This window comes from Psammomys obesus, unplaced genomic scaffold (assembly GCF_907164565.1).
Source record: "Psammomys obesus unplaced genomic scaffold, mPsaObe1.curated_primary_1811, whole genome shotgun sequence".
Taxonomy (NCBI): domain Eukaryota; kingdom Metazoa; phylum Chordata; class Mammalia; order Rodentia; family Muridae; genus Psammomys; species Psammomys obesus.
Window position 1 is genome coordinate 1,120,868 of NW_026596152.1, and position 18,839 is coordinate 1,139,706.

At 54.8% G+C, this 18,839-nt stretch overlaps 2 protein-coding genes across 3 annotated transcripts; both read left to right on the forward strand.

Annotated features, from left to right (window-relative positions):
• The first annotated feature begins 6,090 nt into the window (after nt 1–6,090).
• On the forward strand, nt 6,091–14,546 carry Tnfsf12 (TNF superfamily member 12). Of its 2 annotated transcripts, XM_055594206.1 has the most exons (7): nt 6,097–6,584; nt 6,729–6,776; nt 7,265–7,340; nt 8,086–8,139; nt 8,215–8,250; nt 13,505–13,629; nt 13,812–14,546. In XM_055594206.1, the coding sequence occupies exons 1-7, from the start codon at nt 6,426–6,428 to the stop codon at nt 14,061–14,063; spliced, it is 750 nt and encodes a 249-aa protein (XP_055450181.1). In that variant the 5' UTR covers nt 6,097–6,425; the 3' UTR covers nt 14,064–14,546. The 2 variants fall into 2 exon arrangements, with proteins under 2 accessions (XP_055450180.1, XP_055450181.1); XM_055594205.1 differs by having other exon boundaries at nt 6,091–6,776.
• A 397-nt stretch (nt 14,547–14,943) lies between these two features.
• Nucleotides 14,944–18,035, forward strand: Tnfsf13 (TNF superfamily member 13). Its single transcript, XM_055594207.1, has 6 exons — nt 14,944–15,873; nt 16,171–16,249; nt 16,382–16,429; nt 16,577–16,695; nt 16,896–17,034; nt 17,741–18,035. The coding sequence occupies exons 1-6, from the start codon at nt 15,643–15,645 to the stop codon at nt 17,848–17,850; spliced, it is 726 nt and encodes a 241-aa protein (XP_055450182.1). The 5' UTR covers nt 14,944–15,642; the 3' UTR covers nt 17,851–18,035.
• Nucleotides 18,036–18,839: the final 804 nt, after the last annotated feature.

The window sequence follows — 18,839 nt, forward strand, 5'->3', positions numbered from 1 at the left end:
CTAGGGAGATGGCTCAGCTGGGTGCGTTCTGCAGCCCAGGAATGGCACACGCCCTCCATCCCAGCACTCGGTGGCAGGTGCAGACGGATCTCTGAGCTCAAGGCCAGCCTGAGTGAGCTCCAGGACAGCCAGGGCTACACAGAGAAACCCTGTCTCAAAAACAAAAGACACTTGCTGTTCTTGCAGAGGGGCCGAGTCCAGTTCCCAGCACTGGCATCGGGAAATTCACAGCGCCCAGGATTCCAGCTCTAGGGCATCTGAAACCTTCTGGCTTCTGAGGGCACCACGGACAGGACACACACACACACACACACACACACACATACACACATAAAATAAATCCTAAAGGGAGGCGTGTGGACAGTTAGGTGTGCTTGCTCTTCGTCCAGAGGCCCGAAATTGAATCCCCTCTGCCCCTGCTGGGCAGTGCACAGCCTGTGATTCTAGCTGTAGAGCAGCGGTCCTCAACCTTCCTAAGGCTGCTCCCCCCAATACAGTTCCTCATGTTGTGGTGACCCTCGTCTATAAAATTGTTTTTGTTGCTACTTCATAGCTGTAATTTTGCTAGTGTTATGAATGGTAATACAATACCTATTTTCCAGTGGTCTTAGGTGAGCCCTGTGAAATGGCACCATACGGGTTACAGCCACGGCTCTGGAGATCCGCTCTGGCTTCGTTGCGGCAATGCACACATCCATGGCATATATACATGTGTGCTCACACACCCATAAAACAAACAAACAAACAATAAAAGGGGGAGCAACAGAAGACAGCGTATGTGCTCACACGTTGATGCGTTCAGACCCACTGGGAGTGGCCGAAGACTTTAGATTAAATGAACGTCTTCTTAGTGCTGGCAGGAGGGCAGTCTGAGAGCCGGACGCATGCTGTGCCAAGGGGCCGCTGAAGGAAGGTTAAAAAGGTGGGTCTCGGGGCTGGAGAGATGGCTCAGTGGTTAAGAGCACTGTCTGCTCTTCCAAAGGACCCGGGTTCAATTCTCAGCACCCACATGGCAGCTCACAACTGTCTATACCACCAATTCCAACGGATCTGACACCTTCACACTAATACACATAAAATAAAATAAATTATAAAAACAAAACAAAAAAAAAAAGGTGGGTCTCAAAGTGTGCACTGCCGTTCTCCACAGAATCCGGAGCTGGGCAAGGACACTGCCTCACTCCCCTCAGCGGTTTCTCTTTCCCATTCTTCACCCAGACCCACAGCGATAATGAGCTTACCAAAGTAGAAGGGGTTAAATCCCTCACGCAGGGCTGCCTTACCTCAGTCGCCTCTCACCTGTCGCCTCGTGGATCACACAGGCATTCCAGACCAAAGGCCAAGGGCCCTTCAGGGATGCTGGTACCATATTAGTCACCACAGGGGAGTTGGGTGTGAATTATGACACAGGCCTGAGCACTCTGGGGAAAGCGTCACTGACTGGGACAGGGCAGGCGACAGCACAGCACCATTGGTTAGAGCTGGGACCTCAGCAGATGGACTCCTCAGTCACCGGACCACGAGACAGCATGAACCTCCTTCTGTGACACTGCTCTACTGGCAATAGGGAAGAGGCTGCCATGGGGCAGCAGCTTGAGAAGAGTCTCACCACAGTGAGGCAGAGGGTTTAGGGGTCATCACAGATGAAGTGAGGCCTCGAGTTGTTTGTGACTGAGCGGGCGACGCTCACACATTTGGATGGAAGGCGAGTGGTGGTGCAGGCCTCCCGTGAGCCTGTGCTAGCTCATTCCAGACCGTCCTGGCTTTAGCACTGATGGCCCCTCAACCTGGAGACCTCTCCGCTTGGAGCAAGGATGACTGCTGTCCACCCGAAGGCCGTGGCCCTCGCTCAACATTCCTCAGCCACCCCCACCCGGGGAGGTAGGAGGGCAGGTATTCCTTTCACAAACTCAGCTGACCCTGGGACACAGTGGCCAGCGAGATGACTCGGGGACTCATGGAATCTCCATGGAAGATGCTTGAAGGTGACGTGAAATCCCCTCAATGAATGTAAGGAATATTAATTAAACAAGGCTTAGGAAACAAAAGTAGAAAGGCCTCTCTCCAGGCATGGTGGCGCACACCTGAAATCCCACCACTGGGGAGGCAGAGGCAGGCAGATCTTTGTGAATTCAAGGCCAGCCTGGTCTACAGAGCGAGTGCCAGGACCGCCAGGGCTACACAGAGAAACCCTGTCTCTTCCCCCCACCTCCCAAAAAACCCTCTCTTCCTTTAGTGTTGGTGTAGAAAATTTGGAAAACAAGGAAAGCAAAAGAAGGGAAAAGTCACACTGGCAGATGCTCCCTCAGTACTTTTCCTACACTTTCCCAGTCATTTCCCATCAGTCTCCGAGAAGAATGCAAGTCAATTTTAGCTCTGGCGGCAACCCAAGAACAAAAAGGTTAAGTGTGTTAAATTAATTTTTCAAGGCGAAGCTATGGCTCTGCAGATGATCCGCTGTCTCCGAGGGTCTGGTCCTCGTGTTTTTCCATTAGCAGGTGTGACTGGGGCCTGGCAATGACCCCCACTCCCGAGCACAGCTGCTGGCTGCAGCAAGGCTTACCTCTTCCCAAACCAGAGCGCTACGTGCGCCCCACAGAACCCCACGGACAGGGACAGTGGAGGTTCTGACGGGGAGGTCGATGCCTCACCCCACCACCCCACCTCCTCCAGGCGACCCCTAAGCAGCTTGCCTTTGCCTCTTCAGTAACGTCCACACTTCAGGGTCGTTAGGAAGCTGCGGTGCTGCTGGTGTTAACGAAGCATGGATGGTGTGTGGTCCACGCTCTTCCTCTCCTCTTCCTTCCCCAGCAGTGCCAGGCAGTGAACTCTACATGGATGAGGCACATTCCCCACCACTGGCCTGTACTCCCAACACACGGAATGGTGATCTGTTTTTTCAGTCTGTGTGTTTGAGACAGGGTCTCTCCATGCAGCCCCACTAGCCTCAGAGTGTCTGCCCGCTGGCTAGGACCACAGGTGTGAACCATCATGCCCAGATTATACTAATTATTTGGTTGTGGACGTGAACATGTACTGTTTGGCCTCCTTGTCAGTGTGACCTGGTGAGAGAGTCTAGTTTATAACCTCACCCCTCCCAAGTGCAACCCCTCCTTAGCCTCAAATGTGATGGAGGGTGAGGCTTGCTCCACCACCAGGCCTCCGGGTTTCTCGAAGGATGAGTCCATGTATGAACTGGTGACATGGCTGCTCCGTGGTAAAGCTTTATTGTAGCCACGAGAGAGTGGACAGCCAGGAGCCTCTGGGAGAGTCTAGAGGACAGGGAGAAGTAAGCTGAACGTGTCCAGGAGCCCGGACATCGTAGGGCTATCTGGGAGAGAGCGGAGAATGCACAGCAGGGACAGAGAAACAGCGAGAGGGGCAGGAGCATAGAGCCAATGCAGCAGGAACAGCTGGGTTATAAGGAGAGTGAGTAGCTGGGGGGAGGTGAACCCAGAGCTGGAGGGCGCTTAGGGTGGCAGGAGGCCAGGAGGTCTAGGGTGCTGGCCTGGACCTGAAACCTGGGGCAGGTCTTGTGACACCAGCAGGAGCTCTGACGCTGGAGGCGCCACAGGTAGCCTTGTGCCTTTCTGCCAGAGGTAAGGGTGGAAGGTCACCTGTTTTCCAAATTCCTGAGGAAGGCTGGCTTTGAAGAAATTCTTGTATTGTCAGCTTGAGCTCATTTCTGGATATCTGAACTGCCTTTCCAGGCTTGGGGAATTGGAGTTTCCTTTGGACCTGAGAGTCTGAGGTTACAGCCCTATAGACATAGATCACCATGACCATGTTGACGAGGGCTCAGCTCTGCCAAACAGTGGGCTAGCACCAGACTCTCTTCTTTGTGTTGGTTAGACTTTTCATTGCTGCTACAGATACCCAGAAATCAAAAGGAGGAGAGACTGATTTGAACTCAGGTTTCCAAAGTCTCAAAGGTCCAGGTCCACGGTCATTTAACGCTGTTCCTGAGCCCCAGGCAGAGAACAATTGCTTCCCTCATGGAGGACAGGAAGCAGTAAAGGACAAACAGAAGGCAGGGCACAACCCCGGTGACCTACTTACTCCAACAGAGCTCTCCTTCACAGCCCCCCTCCTCCCACAGCCCCCCTTCCAAGTTTCAGTGCTGAGCTGGAGAGATGACTCAGCAGTTAAGAGCACAGTGTCCTCTTCCCAGGAACCGGATTCGGGTCCCTGCACCCAAATGGCAGCGATCTGGCGACCTCTTCTGGCCTCCATAGACACTGCTTGTCCGCGGTGCACAGACACACATGCAGGCAGACACCCAGCCACACAAAACTAAAAAAGAAATAACAGTAGGGGCTAAACACACACAGAGACCAAAGTTTGAATCCACCAGTCATCCGCTGAGGAAAGCAAAGCCCTCAAGCTCCAGCCACTTCTCAAAAGCCTACCTCCGCACAGCACCCTGGGGACCGGCCTTTGGGGGACACTTTCCATCCAAACCATAAACTCTCCATGTGTCTAACCCCACATGCCATACTAAGGAGAATATGGTAAAAGTTAAATTTCTTCTAAATTGGCACTTTATCAATGAAGTATTATTGTCGTGTTTTAGCTTACCTGTTCCCCTCAGTCATGAAATCATTCTTTAATTCTGCCTTCTTTCTGTCTTATACTCTTTACTGATATTATCTCCCATGACCTTACATGGTTTGTCCCTCTGAAACTCACATTGGAATTTAATCCCCATTAGGAGATAGGAAGAGGAGGGACCTGGTTGAAAGGACACGAGGGCCTGGCCCAAAGCCGTAGATCGATCGATCCATCCGTGCAGTGAATGAGTTAGTTGGTTATCTTCGGAATGGGCCGGCTATCAAGCCAGTCTGGCCTATCTCTCCCCACGTGATGTCCTGGCCTGCTTAGGACTTTGGCAGCAGGCTGGCCATCACAGTGTGGCCCTTCGACCTTGGACCGCGAGTCAAAGGAAATCAAGCTAAGCAGTCTCCAGTCTCGGGCAGTGCGTGGCTGCAGCAGAGAGCAGACGGAGACATCACACCCTGAGCATCCTTCAGACCGAGGCTTAGATGGCTCGGTCAGGTGAGGGACACGCACACCAGCGCCCAAGTCAACGCCGGCCGGGCAGTGCACACCCACAACCCCAGCTCCATGTTCAGCCCGTGATCCCAGCACTCAGAGAGGCAGAGGCAGGTGGGTACTGTGAGTTCGAGGCCAGCCTGGTCTATGAAGTGATTCCAGGACAGCCAGGGCTACACAGAGAGACCCTGTCCGGAAACAAACAACATACACATATAACACATACACACAATTTTACAAACTATGTTTTGTTTGTTTTAATGATTTATTTCATGTACATTGGTGTTTTGCCTGCATGCATGTCTGCGAGGGTGTCAGATCCCCTGGAACTAGATTACACAGTTGGGAGCTGCCATGTGGTTGCTGGGAATTGAACCTGAGTCCTCTGGAAGAGCAGCCAGTGCTCTTAACCACTGGGCCATCTCCCCAGCCCCCAAACTATCTTTTTTAAAAACTATTTTTTTTATTACGGGGTGGGGGGTGTTAGGAGGAGAAGCTGTGAACCCAGCACTCAGTCGGCAGAGGCAGGCAGATCTCTGTGAGTCTGAGGCCAGTCTGGTCTACAGATCAAGTTCCAGGACAGCCAGGGCTACACAGAGAAACGTTGTCTCAAAAAAACAAACCAAAACAAATCCAAAAAACCATCACCAGCCTCAATGGTGCACACCTGCAATCCCAGCACTCCGGGAGGCGGAGGCAGAGGCAGGCGCATCTCTGTGAGTTCAAGGCCAGCCTGGTCACAAAGGGAGGATGGGACAACCAAGGCTATGCAAAGAAACCCTGTCTCGAAAACAAAAACAACCCCCCCAACAAAATAAACAATAACATAAGATCTGAAAAGTCTCCTTTTTAGTGGCCTATGGGAAAAGCGTGTTTAGGTCTGTCAACCTGAACAAGCTAAAGTCATCTGGAAGACGGAATTTCAACGGAGAAAATGCTTCCATCACACTGGCCTGGAGGCAAGCGCTTTGGGGCAGTTTCTTGATTAATGATAGCTGTGGGAGGGCCCAGCTCTCTGGGGCGGTGCTGAGTTCCTGCGACCGGAGCCCCGTCCCCATCCCTGGCACACTGGCCTGGGTGAACGCCCGTCCACTTCTGCTTTCCCTGGCTCTCAGAGGCCCAGGTCTGGGGTGGCAGTGCGGGTGCCCGCCTGCTCACGCGCCGGACGCCTCTCACTTCTTGCTCTGCACTCCGGGGAGGCTGGAGTTTAATCGCACAAACAGTGTCCGGCTTCCTGTCCTCGTCCGCCCCCCTCCGGCCCGCTTCCCTGGCCCCTCCCTCTCCCCTGGCCCGATCCGCCCACCGGCTCCCCCTCCCCATCCCTCGGGTCCCGGGATGGGGGGGCGGTGAGGCAGGCACAGCCCCCCGCCCCCATGGCCGCCCGTCGGAGCCAGAGGCGGAGGGGGCGCCGGGGGGAGCCGGGCACCGCCCTGCTGGCCCCGCTGGTGCTCAGCCTGGGCCTGGCGCTGGCCTGCCTTGGCCTCCTGCTGGCCGTGGTCAGCCTGGGGAGCTGGGCAACGCTGTCTGCCCAGGTGAGGCCCTCGGCGTACCCCTCGCTGGGCATGCTAGGGGCAGAAGGTGCAGAGAAGCAGGCGGGGGCCGGGCGGGCGGAGGGCCAGGGCTGGAGGCCGCGGTGTCAGGACAAGGGCAGGATGACGCTGCCTCCCTCCCGGCAGGAGCCTTCTCTGGAGGAGCTGACAGCGGAGGAGCACCGGCAGGGCCCTGTGAGTAGGTGTGGGTGCCGAGTGCAGGTCGCCAGCCCGGAAGAGTGTGCCTGAGCCGAGGCTGTGGCTGCGTGTGACGGTTGAGCCGAGTGGTCAGCGGTGTGTGCATGAGGACTCTCACATGCACCAGCTTACCGCTGAGGGTGGGGAGTGAGCCAGCCCACGTGGGGACGTGAGAGAGGGCGATCTGGGTGAAGGAGGTGTAACTGTTAGCACAAGGTAAGGGTTTGCAGCCTGAGTGGTCCGCGCCGCCCGGCTGTGAGGTGACACCCAGACAGAGGCTGTATGAGTGACAGGTGTCGCTTGTGCACCACCTATGCTGTCTCTGCCCCACCTCCGTGTGTGTGTGTGTGTGGTGTGCATGTGTGTGTGTGTGTGTGTGTGTGTGTGTGCGCGCGCGCGCGCGCCTGTGTGCGAGCGTGCGCTCGCTCACGGTGGCTGTTTGTCTCTAGGAGGTTCTGTTTGAGCCCTGCCCTTAATCCCCCTAGGAACTGAATCCCCAGACAGAGGGAAGCCAGGATGTGGTGCCTTTCTTGGAAGGACGAGTCCGGCCTCGGAGAAGTGGTGAGCAGCCGTCCCTCTTTCCCAGTCTCAGGAGTGACGGGCTTGGACTTGGCCAGTCACTGCTTTCTTTGCTGCTTTGCTCTTCACGATAGTCATCTTACTACCAAGTGGGCAGGGCGAAGCTCTTGTTTCGTAGAGAAGCTGAGGCAGGGAGCATAAGGGAGTCAGACAGCTCCGAAGCTGAGGACAGTATCTGGGAACTGTAGCTCTGCCCCGTGAAGCTCGGTCTGCGATGCCCGCCTGCCTCCTATGGAGCCAAGCGCATGCCCAGGACCTAGAAAGACTCCCAGGGCCCTCCTGAGGGCAAGGTGGAGAGGAGACCTGGGCTTCCGTGGACAAAGACATTTATGAATCTCACTGATGTATACCCAAGTCTGGATGGATGAAGTTGCCCTGGTGTGGGTGTGTGTGCGTGCACGTGTCCGTCCTTGGCTGTGTCTGTGTGTCTGTGTGGTGGTGGAGCTAGGACCCGGAGCCTCGTGTGTCCTAGGCAAACACGCTGCCCCAAGCTGCGCCCCAGCCCAGTGTGATTATCAATGGAAAGTCACCTTTTCCTCTCAGAAGCTCATCCCAATTGGGATGACAAAGTATGTTGTCACTGTTTATGAAGAAGTTGGAGGTGTGATGGCCAGGTGTCCTATCACTAAGGCTGCCAGGGTCCTGAGCAGGGTGGGAGGCTGGGGGACCAGCTCCTGGGACCCAGAGAGATCCCCAGTTGGCTAACAAACCTCTGCTTCATTCTTAGCTCCTAAGGGCCGGAAGCCGAAGGCTCGCCGAGCCATTGCAGCCCATTACGAAGGTAGGTGACCTATTACAGAGGGGACAGGGGGCCGGGGGAAGGGCACGCCTCACTGCCCTTTGCTATGTCTTGCAGTTCATCCGAGGCCAGGCCAGGACGGAGCACAGGCAGGTGAGTCCCTGTGTCCACCTCTGAGCACCCCTTTAGCCCATCACAGTATCTCCCCCACAGCCCGGGAGAGAGAGAGCCCCCAAGATTCTTCCTCTCAGCATCCAGGCTGAGAACCCAGAAGTCGGCTTAGGAGAGTCCTCTACTCTCTGTGCCCTGGCCTGGCACCCTAGGAAGACCCTGCCCTCCGCAGAGCCCAGGCTAGCCCTTCTCCAAACCCGCTGCCCCAGCTTTCCCCTCCCCTCTTCTTTTGCAAGAAGAGCCTGTGCTCCCTTCTTTCTCCTTTCCCTCTGTGTTCCATGTTTTTTCCTGCTGTGTGATCGTCGCTTCTCCAGATGTCTCTAGTCTCTGCCCATCTCTGTCCCCCATATTGGCCCCGTGACCTCAGGACCCCAAACTCAGCTCTGCCCTTTCCCCATCAATTTCCTTGCCTCCCCACTTTGTCCAACCTCTGTTGCCAAGCTAAGCCCCACTGCCGCATTGCTTTTCTGCTTAGCCGCAGGCCTCTCTAGCTGTGGCCTTGACCTTACTTCCTGGCACTGGCTTGCGGGGCTGACACTCCTGTGCCCTAGTGGGCATCTTCTGGACTTTGCACATACAGTTCCCTCAGCTGGAATATCTTTCACCCTGAAGGCCTGGAGGCAAGACAGAGGCCCGGGCTAGGGTGTTAGTGGTAGAGGAGGGGAGAATTGGAGACGCAACATAAAGACGCAAGCTCGCTGTGGAGCAGCTGAAAACAGAGAAATGGAGGAATAACAAATAGCACCCACGTTGCTTTCTGTTTTGGGGACAGGGTCTTGCTGCTCCACCCAGGCTATTCTAAAACTCCTGGGCTCAAGTGACCCTCTTGCCTCAGCCTCCTTCACACCTGACTCGAATGTCTGAGAAGAGTACCTGAATAGCCTCAATACCTGAATGGATAATGCCATTCGCTAACAGGGAAATGGGTCCGAAGTTAATTAACTGTGAGATGTCCTACAAGGAACAGGTGGAGAAAATGGTTAGTGAGGTGAGTTTCCCCAGGGGCAGTTAGACTGGCTGAGGCTAGGTGAGAATGGTCATGAGGTTGCTGTTTAAAGCTACAGGAGGAGAAGAGACATGGGAGAGAGCGAAGCTGGGCAGAAGGGGAAGCCAGCTGAGGAGACGGGAAAGAAAGGACCTCAGGCAGGGCGGGGTCCGAGATCTCCGAGCTGACGGTTTCGGTCAGGAGGATGTGGCTGTGCGGGGGTGGCTGAGGTCACAGGAGACGAAGACAGTAATGTGACTGCAGCATTTAGCTGATGACATTGCGATCAGCTGATCACGTTAGTGGGTTGCCTCAGGACTGCGGAGCAGGGTGGTGTGGACCGAGGGCAGAAAACCAGAAGAAGGGAACGAGACAGTGACCAAGATGGTTGGTAGGTAAAGAGGGATGTGATGGGCATGGTGGCACACCTGTGATCCCAGCGCTCAGGGAGGGGAGGCAGAGGCGGGCAGATCTCTGTGAGATCGAGGCTGGCCTGGTCTATAAAGCGAGTCCAAGACAGCCAAGGCTACACAGAGAACTCTGTCAAGGGAGGAAAAAAAATGTAGGCCAAGTTATACCTCAGACCTTTTAGGGAAGACTGTATTCTTCCTGATGCTTTTGGGGTGGGGACTGGGACTAACAGACCCTCAAAGCTGCCATAGCAGGAACACACCAGTTACCCACACCATAAGTGAGGGTTATCCAGCTTGCCCAGACCAAGGCAAACCTCGATGGGCGAGGTGGGGGTCAAGGCCAGCCAGGACATGCTTAGGCGCTGAGCCTTCATGAGACCCCTTCAGGGTCTGAGTGCTGGTGTGAGTGTCCTGGGAACCACCACATTCTGAGCTCACCATGCCCTTTGGCCACAACCAGCCTCGCTCTGAGCCAGTCTGCACCCAGATGCCCTCTTTTTCTCCCCTTCCTGTTCTGCACGGCCGGGGCAGGACTCTTGTCCTCAGTCGGGACAAGTCCCAGGCTCAGCTCACTGGCTCAACACACGTGTCCCAGGAGCCTGCTATCTACCAGATAGTGGGGGTCCCACTCGCATACATTTGCCTAAGGATTCGCCACGGAGGAACGGCAGACAGTCTATAAATGTGTGATTGCAGCGCAGGGCGACAAGAATGGAAATAAGGTAGCCCAAGACACATGGCAGCACACAGGAAGACAGGGACTCATTCCCCTTGGGAGTAGCACTGAGGCCTTAGCAGGCCCCAAAGCCTAACTATATGGTGGTGAGAGGCTCAGGAACCATGCCAGGCCAGGCTTTCCCAAGAGTCTGAGGAAGCTGCAAGCTGTGAGAATTTCGGCGAGGCCGAGGTGGAAGGGTGCTCTATAGGTGTGGGGGTATCCAATCTTTTGACCCTGTGACATGTCCTCCACAGATGGACTGGACCATATTCATAGCACCTCTGGGGTGCATGGTCCCCCCTCAGGGCCACCTCAAAGGGAAGATAGGGTAGGGTAGAAGATGGCAGAAGACGGTTGGCAGGTCGCAAAGAGAAAGTGGGTAGCTCTGCCGTGACACATCAGAGGCCATGCCAGGAGCAGCATGCTCCATCTGCAGTTGGAAACAGCAACTCTGACGCTTTGTTTGGGGAACAGCCTGTGAGACTGGAAACAGGGATTCCAGTGAGGCGCCCCAAGGGGAGCAGACTGGGGAGGGAGGAGAGCCCCGAAGGACACCTCATTCTCCCTTCTGGGCGAGGAACTGTCTGAAGCCTGAGGAACTGTCAGGTCTGCACTTTAGGGACTGTGCTAACTCGGGAGAATGCAAATGAGCAGGAAGAAGGAAATACCTTTTGATCCTCCAGGTAGCATGGGGATAGGGCACAGGGCGACAAACAGAGGGCCCTATGCAATGCTCTACCTCAGAGCCACGTCCGAATCCATTTGAAAAGGGGGTAAGAAAGCCAGACAGGTGTGATTAAAGCACCTTGAAGGCTGAGGCAGGAGAATCGTGAGTTCAAGCAGTGCAGTGTAACCACTAGGCAGCCAGGGCTACAGGGCGAGATCCTGTCTCAGCCAAACAACAAATACCAAGCGAGGAGGAGGCTGGGAAAGGTGGCTGACTAGTTCCTGAGAGTCAGGCAGCCTGGCTGAGCAGGCGATAGACTCAGGCTGACAGCTGTCAGCTCCTGTCACCTGCTCTCTTCTCAAGTAGGTGAGGCTCAGTTCCAAGCACTGGGAATCCAGACGGGGTAAATAAAACAGCAGTCCTCGCCCCTGCAGGGAGCCACACCATACAGGGGGATAAATAAGAGAGAGTTCTTACTTTCCTGACTGCTAGGGAAGAAGCTAGGAGTCAGAGCTGGGGACAGCTAGTTTGTTTGTTTGCCTTGTTTTGCTTTGGAGGTCTTGATAATTAGTGCGAGCTGGCTTTGCACTCAGGAGCTCTCTTTCTCAGTCTCCCAAATGCTCTGGTTATAGACCTGTTCCAGCATACCACCACTTTTTTTTTTTTTTTTTTTTTTTTTTTTTTTTTTTTTTTTTTTTTTTTAGTGTTTTGAGACAGGGTTTCTCTGTGTAGGCTTGGCTGTCACTTTGTGGACCAGGCTGGCCTCGAACTCACAGAGATCCACCTGCCTCTGCCTCCCTGAATGCTGGGATTATAGCGGTGTGCATCCGTGTCTGGCTTTGTTGTTGTTTTTATTTTTATTTGTTTGTTTTGAGACAGGGTTTCTCTGTGTAGCCCTGGCTGTTCTGGAGCTCGCTCTGTAGACCAGACTGGCTTTTAAATCACAGAGATCCGCCTGCCTCTGCCGTCCAAGTGCTGGAATCAGAGGTGTGTACTGCCACGCCTCACTGTCTTTCCAGTTTTCAACTGTACTAGTTCTAGCAATTTCTTCCTGTTCATCTTGTGGCAGCGGATTTTAGAGTCCCAAGCACGCTAACTCAGGGCTGTACCGCCTGCCATGGCGGGTGTAGTTCTTGGTAGCAGCTTTATTAAGATAGATTTCACATTCCATGCAGGAGAACTCAGTGCTTTTTAGTCTCCCATGACAAGTACAACCTACGGTGCAAATCCTTCCTCACCACAGCCATGGCCCATGCCTTTAATCCCAGCATGTAGGAGGCGGAGGCAGGTACAGGCCGGTCTCTGAGAGAAGAGGCCAGTCCGGTCTATATAGTGGACAACCAGGACACCCAGGACTACTTAGAGAGATCCTATCACCAAACCAAACCAAACCAAACCAAACCAAACCAAACCAAACCAAACCAAACCAAACCAACTCAAGCAACCCCCCACAAGGCCAAGTCTGGGAAACACGTATAATTCCAGCACATGGGAGGTAGGAATCCAAGTTTATCCTCAACTGCATAGCAAGTTTGAGGCCAGCCTGAGCTCATGAGACCCTGTCTCCAAAGAGAATAGTACTGACAATCAGAGAAAGGAAAAGCGTGCATCCCAGAGCGGTCACCTCAGGTCCTGCCTTGCCTCAAGCAATCAGTAACCCTCTCAGCATTGTAGACTGCTTGCTCCTGGCACTTCCTGGGACAGGGGCATAGGGTATGTGGCTCTTTCGCCGAGCATATGTTCATAAGGATCACACGACGCCAGGCAGGTTCTCCCCCCGTTTATAGCAATGTCCTAGTGTACAGGAACGCCACATTTGCTCATCTGTGTGTCAGCTAATGGACAGGTCATTTCTTCTTTTCTTGTTTGTTTTTGTTTTTGGGACACAGGGTTTCGCTGTGGAACCCTAGTTGTTCTGGAACTCCCTCTATAGACCAGGCTGGCCTGGAATTCAAAGAAATTGCTTGCCTCAGCCTCCCAAATGCTGGAATTAAAGGCGTGTACCACCCCCAATGCTGGAGGGGCCAGTATTACTCTTTTTGGATGTTTTGTTTTTTCAAGATGGGGTTTCTCTGTGTACCCTTGGCTGTCCTGGACTTGGCTTTGTAGATCAGGCTGGCCTCAAACTCACAATGAACTGGCTGCCTCTGCCTCCTGAGGGCTGGGATTAAAGGCGTGTGCCACCACGCCTGGCTACCAGTACTACCCTTCAATCTCTCTAGAAGCAATCACCAGTGACAATTTGCCCCGAAACTTCCTGGTCACATACGTTAGATCTCATCACGCAGTCTGTCATATCACTGTGGGTGTGGGCCATGGCTTCGCCCACACGCTGGGCCATTGATCTCTCTTCTGGGTAAGGTAGACCTCACATGGCTGTAGACTCTGACTCCCGGGTTGGTGGGGGAGTCTGGTAAAGGGACTCTTACCTATCCATACATGTCCACATTCAGGTGTGGATGGGACAGTGAGAGGCTGGGAAGAGGCCACAATCAACAGCTCCAGCCCGCTCCGCTACGACCGCCAGATTGGGGAATTTACAGTGGTCAGGGCTGGCCTCTACTACCTATACTGTCAGGTAAGCCCTGCCTGCTCCGTGGGCAGGGCGGTGGCCAGGGGGAGAAGGGTTTGGCTTGGGAGGTAGGAAGAAGGGCAGGGTATGGGTGGGAGAGGGGGAGTGTGGCTTCCAGGAAGGAGGTGATGCCTGGCTTTGGAGTGGGCAGGTAGAGGCCCAGACTTGGCCCGCCTCTCCCTACACAGGTGCACTTTGATGAGGGGAAGGCCGTCTACCTGAAGCTGGACTTGCTCGTCAATGGTGTGCTGGCCCTCCGCTGCCTGGAGGAGTTCTCAGCCACAGCAGCAAGCTCCCCTGGGCCCCAGCTCCGCCTGTGCCAGGTGTCCGGGCTGGTGCCGCTACGGCCAGGGTCCTCCCTTCGGATCCGTACCCTCCCCTGGGCTCATCTTAAGGCTGCTCCCTTCCTTACCTACTTTGGACTCTTTCAAGTTCACTGAGGGTTCCAGCACTCCCAGATCCCCTAAACTTTATCCAAACAGCTCCCAAAGCACCATGACGACCCCTGACGCCACCTCGGAGCTGCTCTTTGCTCTTGTCTTCTCCTCCAGGGGCAGCTGGCTCCTCTTCACGTGTTTTCCCCTCCACAGAAGCATCGCTGTTCATTAACATCCCATCCCACCTCAACTGCCCACCTCACTAGCCCCCTAAGCCCCACTTATTCCTGACCCCCAGGCCATACCCCCAGGCCACTGTGTTTACTGACTGTGCAGCAGGCACTGAGAGGGACTGGACCTGGTAACAGGAAGCCAGAGAGCCTGGGACTGGGCCACAAGTTCCCAAATGTGAGGGGTAAGAGCCCGCCAGACACGAGCTCCTCCCTGGATCCCTGTGGATTTTGAAAAGATACTATTTTTATTATTATTGTGACAAAATGTTAAATGGATATTAAAGAGAATAAATAAAAGAGAATTTCTCTCTTCTTTGGGGTCCAGAGTAACTGAAGGTTAGGGAAAGAGGGGAACTTAGGCATTGGGGAGCAGGGACCTGCATGCCTCCAACTTCCAGTTTTGAGTAGGAAGCACAAAGGTACTAGAAAAAAAACAAACAGCAGAACACCTGGCCCTCTGCTCAAAGTACAGCAGAAGCAGGCTCTTCTCCCTTGCAGGCACATTTCCTCCTGCAAGGGAATCCCTGGCTGGGAGGAGCAGGGCCCCTCCTCTTGACAGCCTCAGGACACTCAGCAGTTGGGCAGGTGCTGGCACAGGCCCTGGCTAGGAGATGGGGTGATGGGGTGGGAGCCAGGCTGGGAGGGGGTTCAGAGACTCAGGAAGAACTCTGAAGCAGCTATGTGAGTCTGGGGAGCAATGCTATAGTGGCTGGGGGGCTTGGGGCTTTTTTCTTTCTTTCTTTCTCTTTGTCCAGAGAGCCTTATGTAAGAACTCTTCTTGGGAAACAGGAAGTCCAGCTTGCCAAGTTCAGCACAGGGAGTAGTGCAGGCCGGGTTCCAGCACACCCGGCCCAGCCTTAACCCCAGCACCCTGCCAGTTTCTTGTCCCTGGTTCTCCTTCCTGCTGGCCCCTAAATCCCTTTCTTTTAAAATCTCCAGTCACCCCTAACAAACCTCCTCAGAGATCTCACCATGTCTGACCCAGAGAATCTACCACGCTCACCTTCTGAACCTCAGTGCTGCCAATTCCTGCTCCTGGCACCATGCCCTGTAACCAACAGACCTTCCCACCTCCAGCTCAGGGGCTGTCCCTGGGCTCCTGAATGCTGGCCGCTCCTTCTGGGTGTCCTGGGCCACGCTGTCCTTCCTAGATAACTGGCACCAAAATATCCTGAGGCCTGGGGTGTGTGTACCAGAGTGACACCAGCTCTACAGTGGGGACCAGGAGTACTAACAGTACCTCTGGCTTGATTTCTTCCTCTCTCCCTTTTCTTCTCTAGTTCCTTTTTTATTTCTCCCTTGCGTAACGCGCTCTTCCCTTCTGTGCCTTTGCCTGTATTCCCACCCTCCCTGCTACCTCCCGGCCACCTCACTTCTGAGACCACAGCTGTTGGCAGGGTCCCCAGCTAATGCCAGCCTCATCTCCGGGCACCATGGGGGGCTCGGTCCGAGAGCCAGCCCTTTCAGTTGCTCTTTGGCTGAGTTGGGGGGCGGTTCTGGGGGCTGTGACCTGTGCTGTCGCACTGCTGATCCAACAGACTGAGCTGCAAAGCCTCCGGAGGGAGGTGAGCCGGCTGCAGCGGAGCGCAGCTCCTTCCCAGAAGCAGGGAGAGTCTCCGTGGCAGAGCTTCGGGGAGCAGGTGGGTAGAGGGGGACGTGACTCTGCGGCTGGAGGGCGAAGGCAGAGGGGTCTCCGGGCTCTTGGTCTGCAAAATTTCAGCTGGGTGCCAGAGGTGGCCTTGGATTTGGAAGTCGAGGGCACAGCCGTTCCAGGAAAACTAACTGAAAGATTAGCGCTAAAGATTAGCAAGAACATCCTGAGAGGCCATCAGTGCCCAGGCTAGGGGCCTAGGCACAGGTACAGAAATTTCAGCAATTCCTAGTGTGGAGGAGGGCGGGCAGTGAAGGTTGTCTAAACGCTGGTCTTTCGTGAGCAGGGTCCTGCTGTCCAGGAAGCCTGGGAGGATGGCGAGAAACCTCGGAGACGGAGAGCAGTACTCACCCAGAGGCGCAAGAGTGAGTGCGCCCTGGGTTCGGTGGGGTGGGAGGTGAGCCGGAAGCCTGGGAATGTTGACCGGGAGCTGACCAGAGGTGGAGGGTGGACTCCAGGGGCAGGGCCAACACTGCTGCTTCCTCCTTCCCTCTCAGAGAAGCACTCCATTCTGCATCTTGTTCCAGTTAACCTTACCTCCAAAGGTGAGCCTGACTTTAAACAATGGCCTTGTGGGAGGGGCAGCCACCAGGAACTGTGGGGCTGGGGCCAAGAGAATCCTAGAAATGAAAATGGGGAGAGCTCGTGTGTCTGGGTGTAGAGAGCTGACCTGCCACACTGCTCACCTCCAGAGGACTCTGATGTGACCGAGGTGATGTGGCAGGCAGCTCTTCGGCGTGGGGGAGGCCTGGAGGCCCACGGATGCGTGGTCCGAGTCTGGGACACTGGAATTTATCTGCTGTACAGCCAGGTAACTACAGACAAGCCGAGCCCACCATGTGGACATGGAGGCCAGCTTGCCATTCTCCTCAAGTACTCTGATCCCTCTGCTCAGCCCAAGCTCAGAAGACCTCTCCTTATTGCCCCGCTCCTGTATCGGGCTCCCGAGTCCTCGAAGGACTGAGCCTTGCCGGCCTGGTTTTCCTTAGCATCTTCTCCCTCCCCCGACAGGTCCTGTTTCATGATGTGACTTTCACCATGGGTCAGGTGGTGTCTCGGGAAAGCCAAGGGAGACAGGAGACTCTTTTCCGATGTATCCAAAGTATGCCTTCTGATCCCGACCGCGCCTACAATAGCTGTTACAGTGCAGGTGAGAACTATGGGGTCAGAAGGGGGTTGACGTGAGCAGAGCAGGTAACATGGAGCAGAGCTGACTTCCTGTGGACAGTCAGGGTAGCGAGTTGGGTGTAGGGGTAAATCTGAAGAATGGAGAACAAGATGCCCAGGCCCTCACAGGGAGTAACTGTGAACAACTAGGAGCCTGTGAACAACTAGGTTCACGCCCATAATCACAACACTAACAAAGCTGAGGGAGGAGGCTTGCTGAAGGCCAGTCTGGGCTATAATATGAGGCTGTCTCAAACACTGAGAGGCCAGTGAGATGGCTGGGTTACTAACGAGGCTTGTTCTGTCCCTCCCACCTCACCACCTGAACTTGATTCCAAGAACTCGTGTAGGAGAAGGAAGAAACCGAGTCTCAAAAGTCTTCTGTCCTCTACACATGTACATGTTCCCTACCCAAGCTGGGCACGGTGGTGCAGGCCCTAATCCTTGCCTCCTTGGGAGGTAGAGGTGGGCCGGTTGCTGTGAGGTCAAGGCCAGATTGGTCTACAAAGCGGGTCCAGGACATCCAAGGCTACACAGGGAAACCCTGTTTTGAATCTGGACTCCCCCCCCCCCCCAAAAAAAAAATTAAAGCATAATATCAGAATGGAGGAGGGACGGGAGTAGGCAGAAGGAAACGTCTGAGACCTGGATGGCCGTTTGAGCATCTGGCCGCTCATCTTTTTCCTCAGGTGTCTTTCATTTACATCAAGGGGATATTCTCACTGTCAAGATCCCACGGGCGAATGCCAAACTTAGCCTTTCTCCGCACGGAACCTTCCTGGGGTTGGTGAGACTCTGACTGTTATTTAAGGGGTTCGAACCTGGGAAGACCAATCTGGATCTCGCCCCACAGAGGACAAATGGTCAAATACAGCCCTCCTTGCTTTTGACCTGGTGACTCTTGTTCCTCCCTTTGCCTTTTCTGCTCCCACTCCCTGGGCCCTGACTTCATGGATATTAAAATGGTAGAATATTTTGCGTTTATCTTCCACCTAGCCCCAAATCCTTTTGTTGTGTGTATTGAGGGGGTTTCGCGGACTGTGCCAAGCCTTGTGTACTCGCCAGGGTCCAGTGCCATGCGTTAGGAACAGCACCACCATCTAGCGGCAGGTTGAGGACAGAAGGCAGCCTCGGCTAGGAAATAGCCGTGTCCTGGCCACAGCGCTTCAAGCCTCCTCAATCTACAAGCCCGGCTTTCACTTCCATTGTGTCCCAATTCTCGTTACTAACTAGGAAGATGCGCTTACGAAGCGTTGGCCTGCTTGCCTTCCATGTTCCCCACGCCCCTGGTAAACCTCCACGCTGGGCCTGGTGCTTCACACCTTCAATCCCACTACTCGCGAGGCGGATCTCGCGAGTTCGAGGCCAGCCAGGGTCACACGGGTTGAGAGCCTGTCTCAAACAAACAAACAAACAAAAACAGCAACAAAATACTCTCCAAGACCGGAGTGGTATCCAGGAAGGTCATATGTACTGGACGCCCTGCCACTGCTTAATCAGGCCCCGCTTAAAGTTAAAAACAAAATTCGTCGGGCCCCGTCCCGCCTCCATGTCCCCATGTGCCTAGCCACAGGCCAGTTGCTGGAGGGCCCGGACATCCCGGCCCTGCTCCGGGAAGCCCACGGGATCACCCCGAGCCCGGGCCCCGGAGGCGCACGGAACAACAGACGGCTACGACGCGGAGCGTGGGGCCGGGCGAGCGGCGCGACGCGGAGCGTGGGGCCGGGCGAGCGGCGGGACCGCGGCGCGCGGACAGCCGGGACGGCGCGCGCAGGCGCGGCTCGGCGC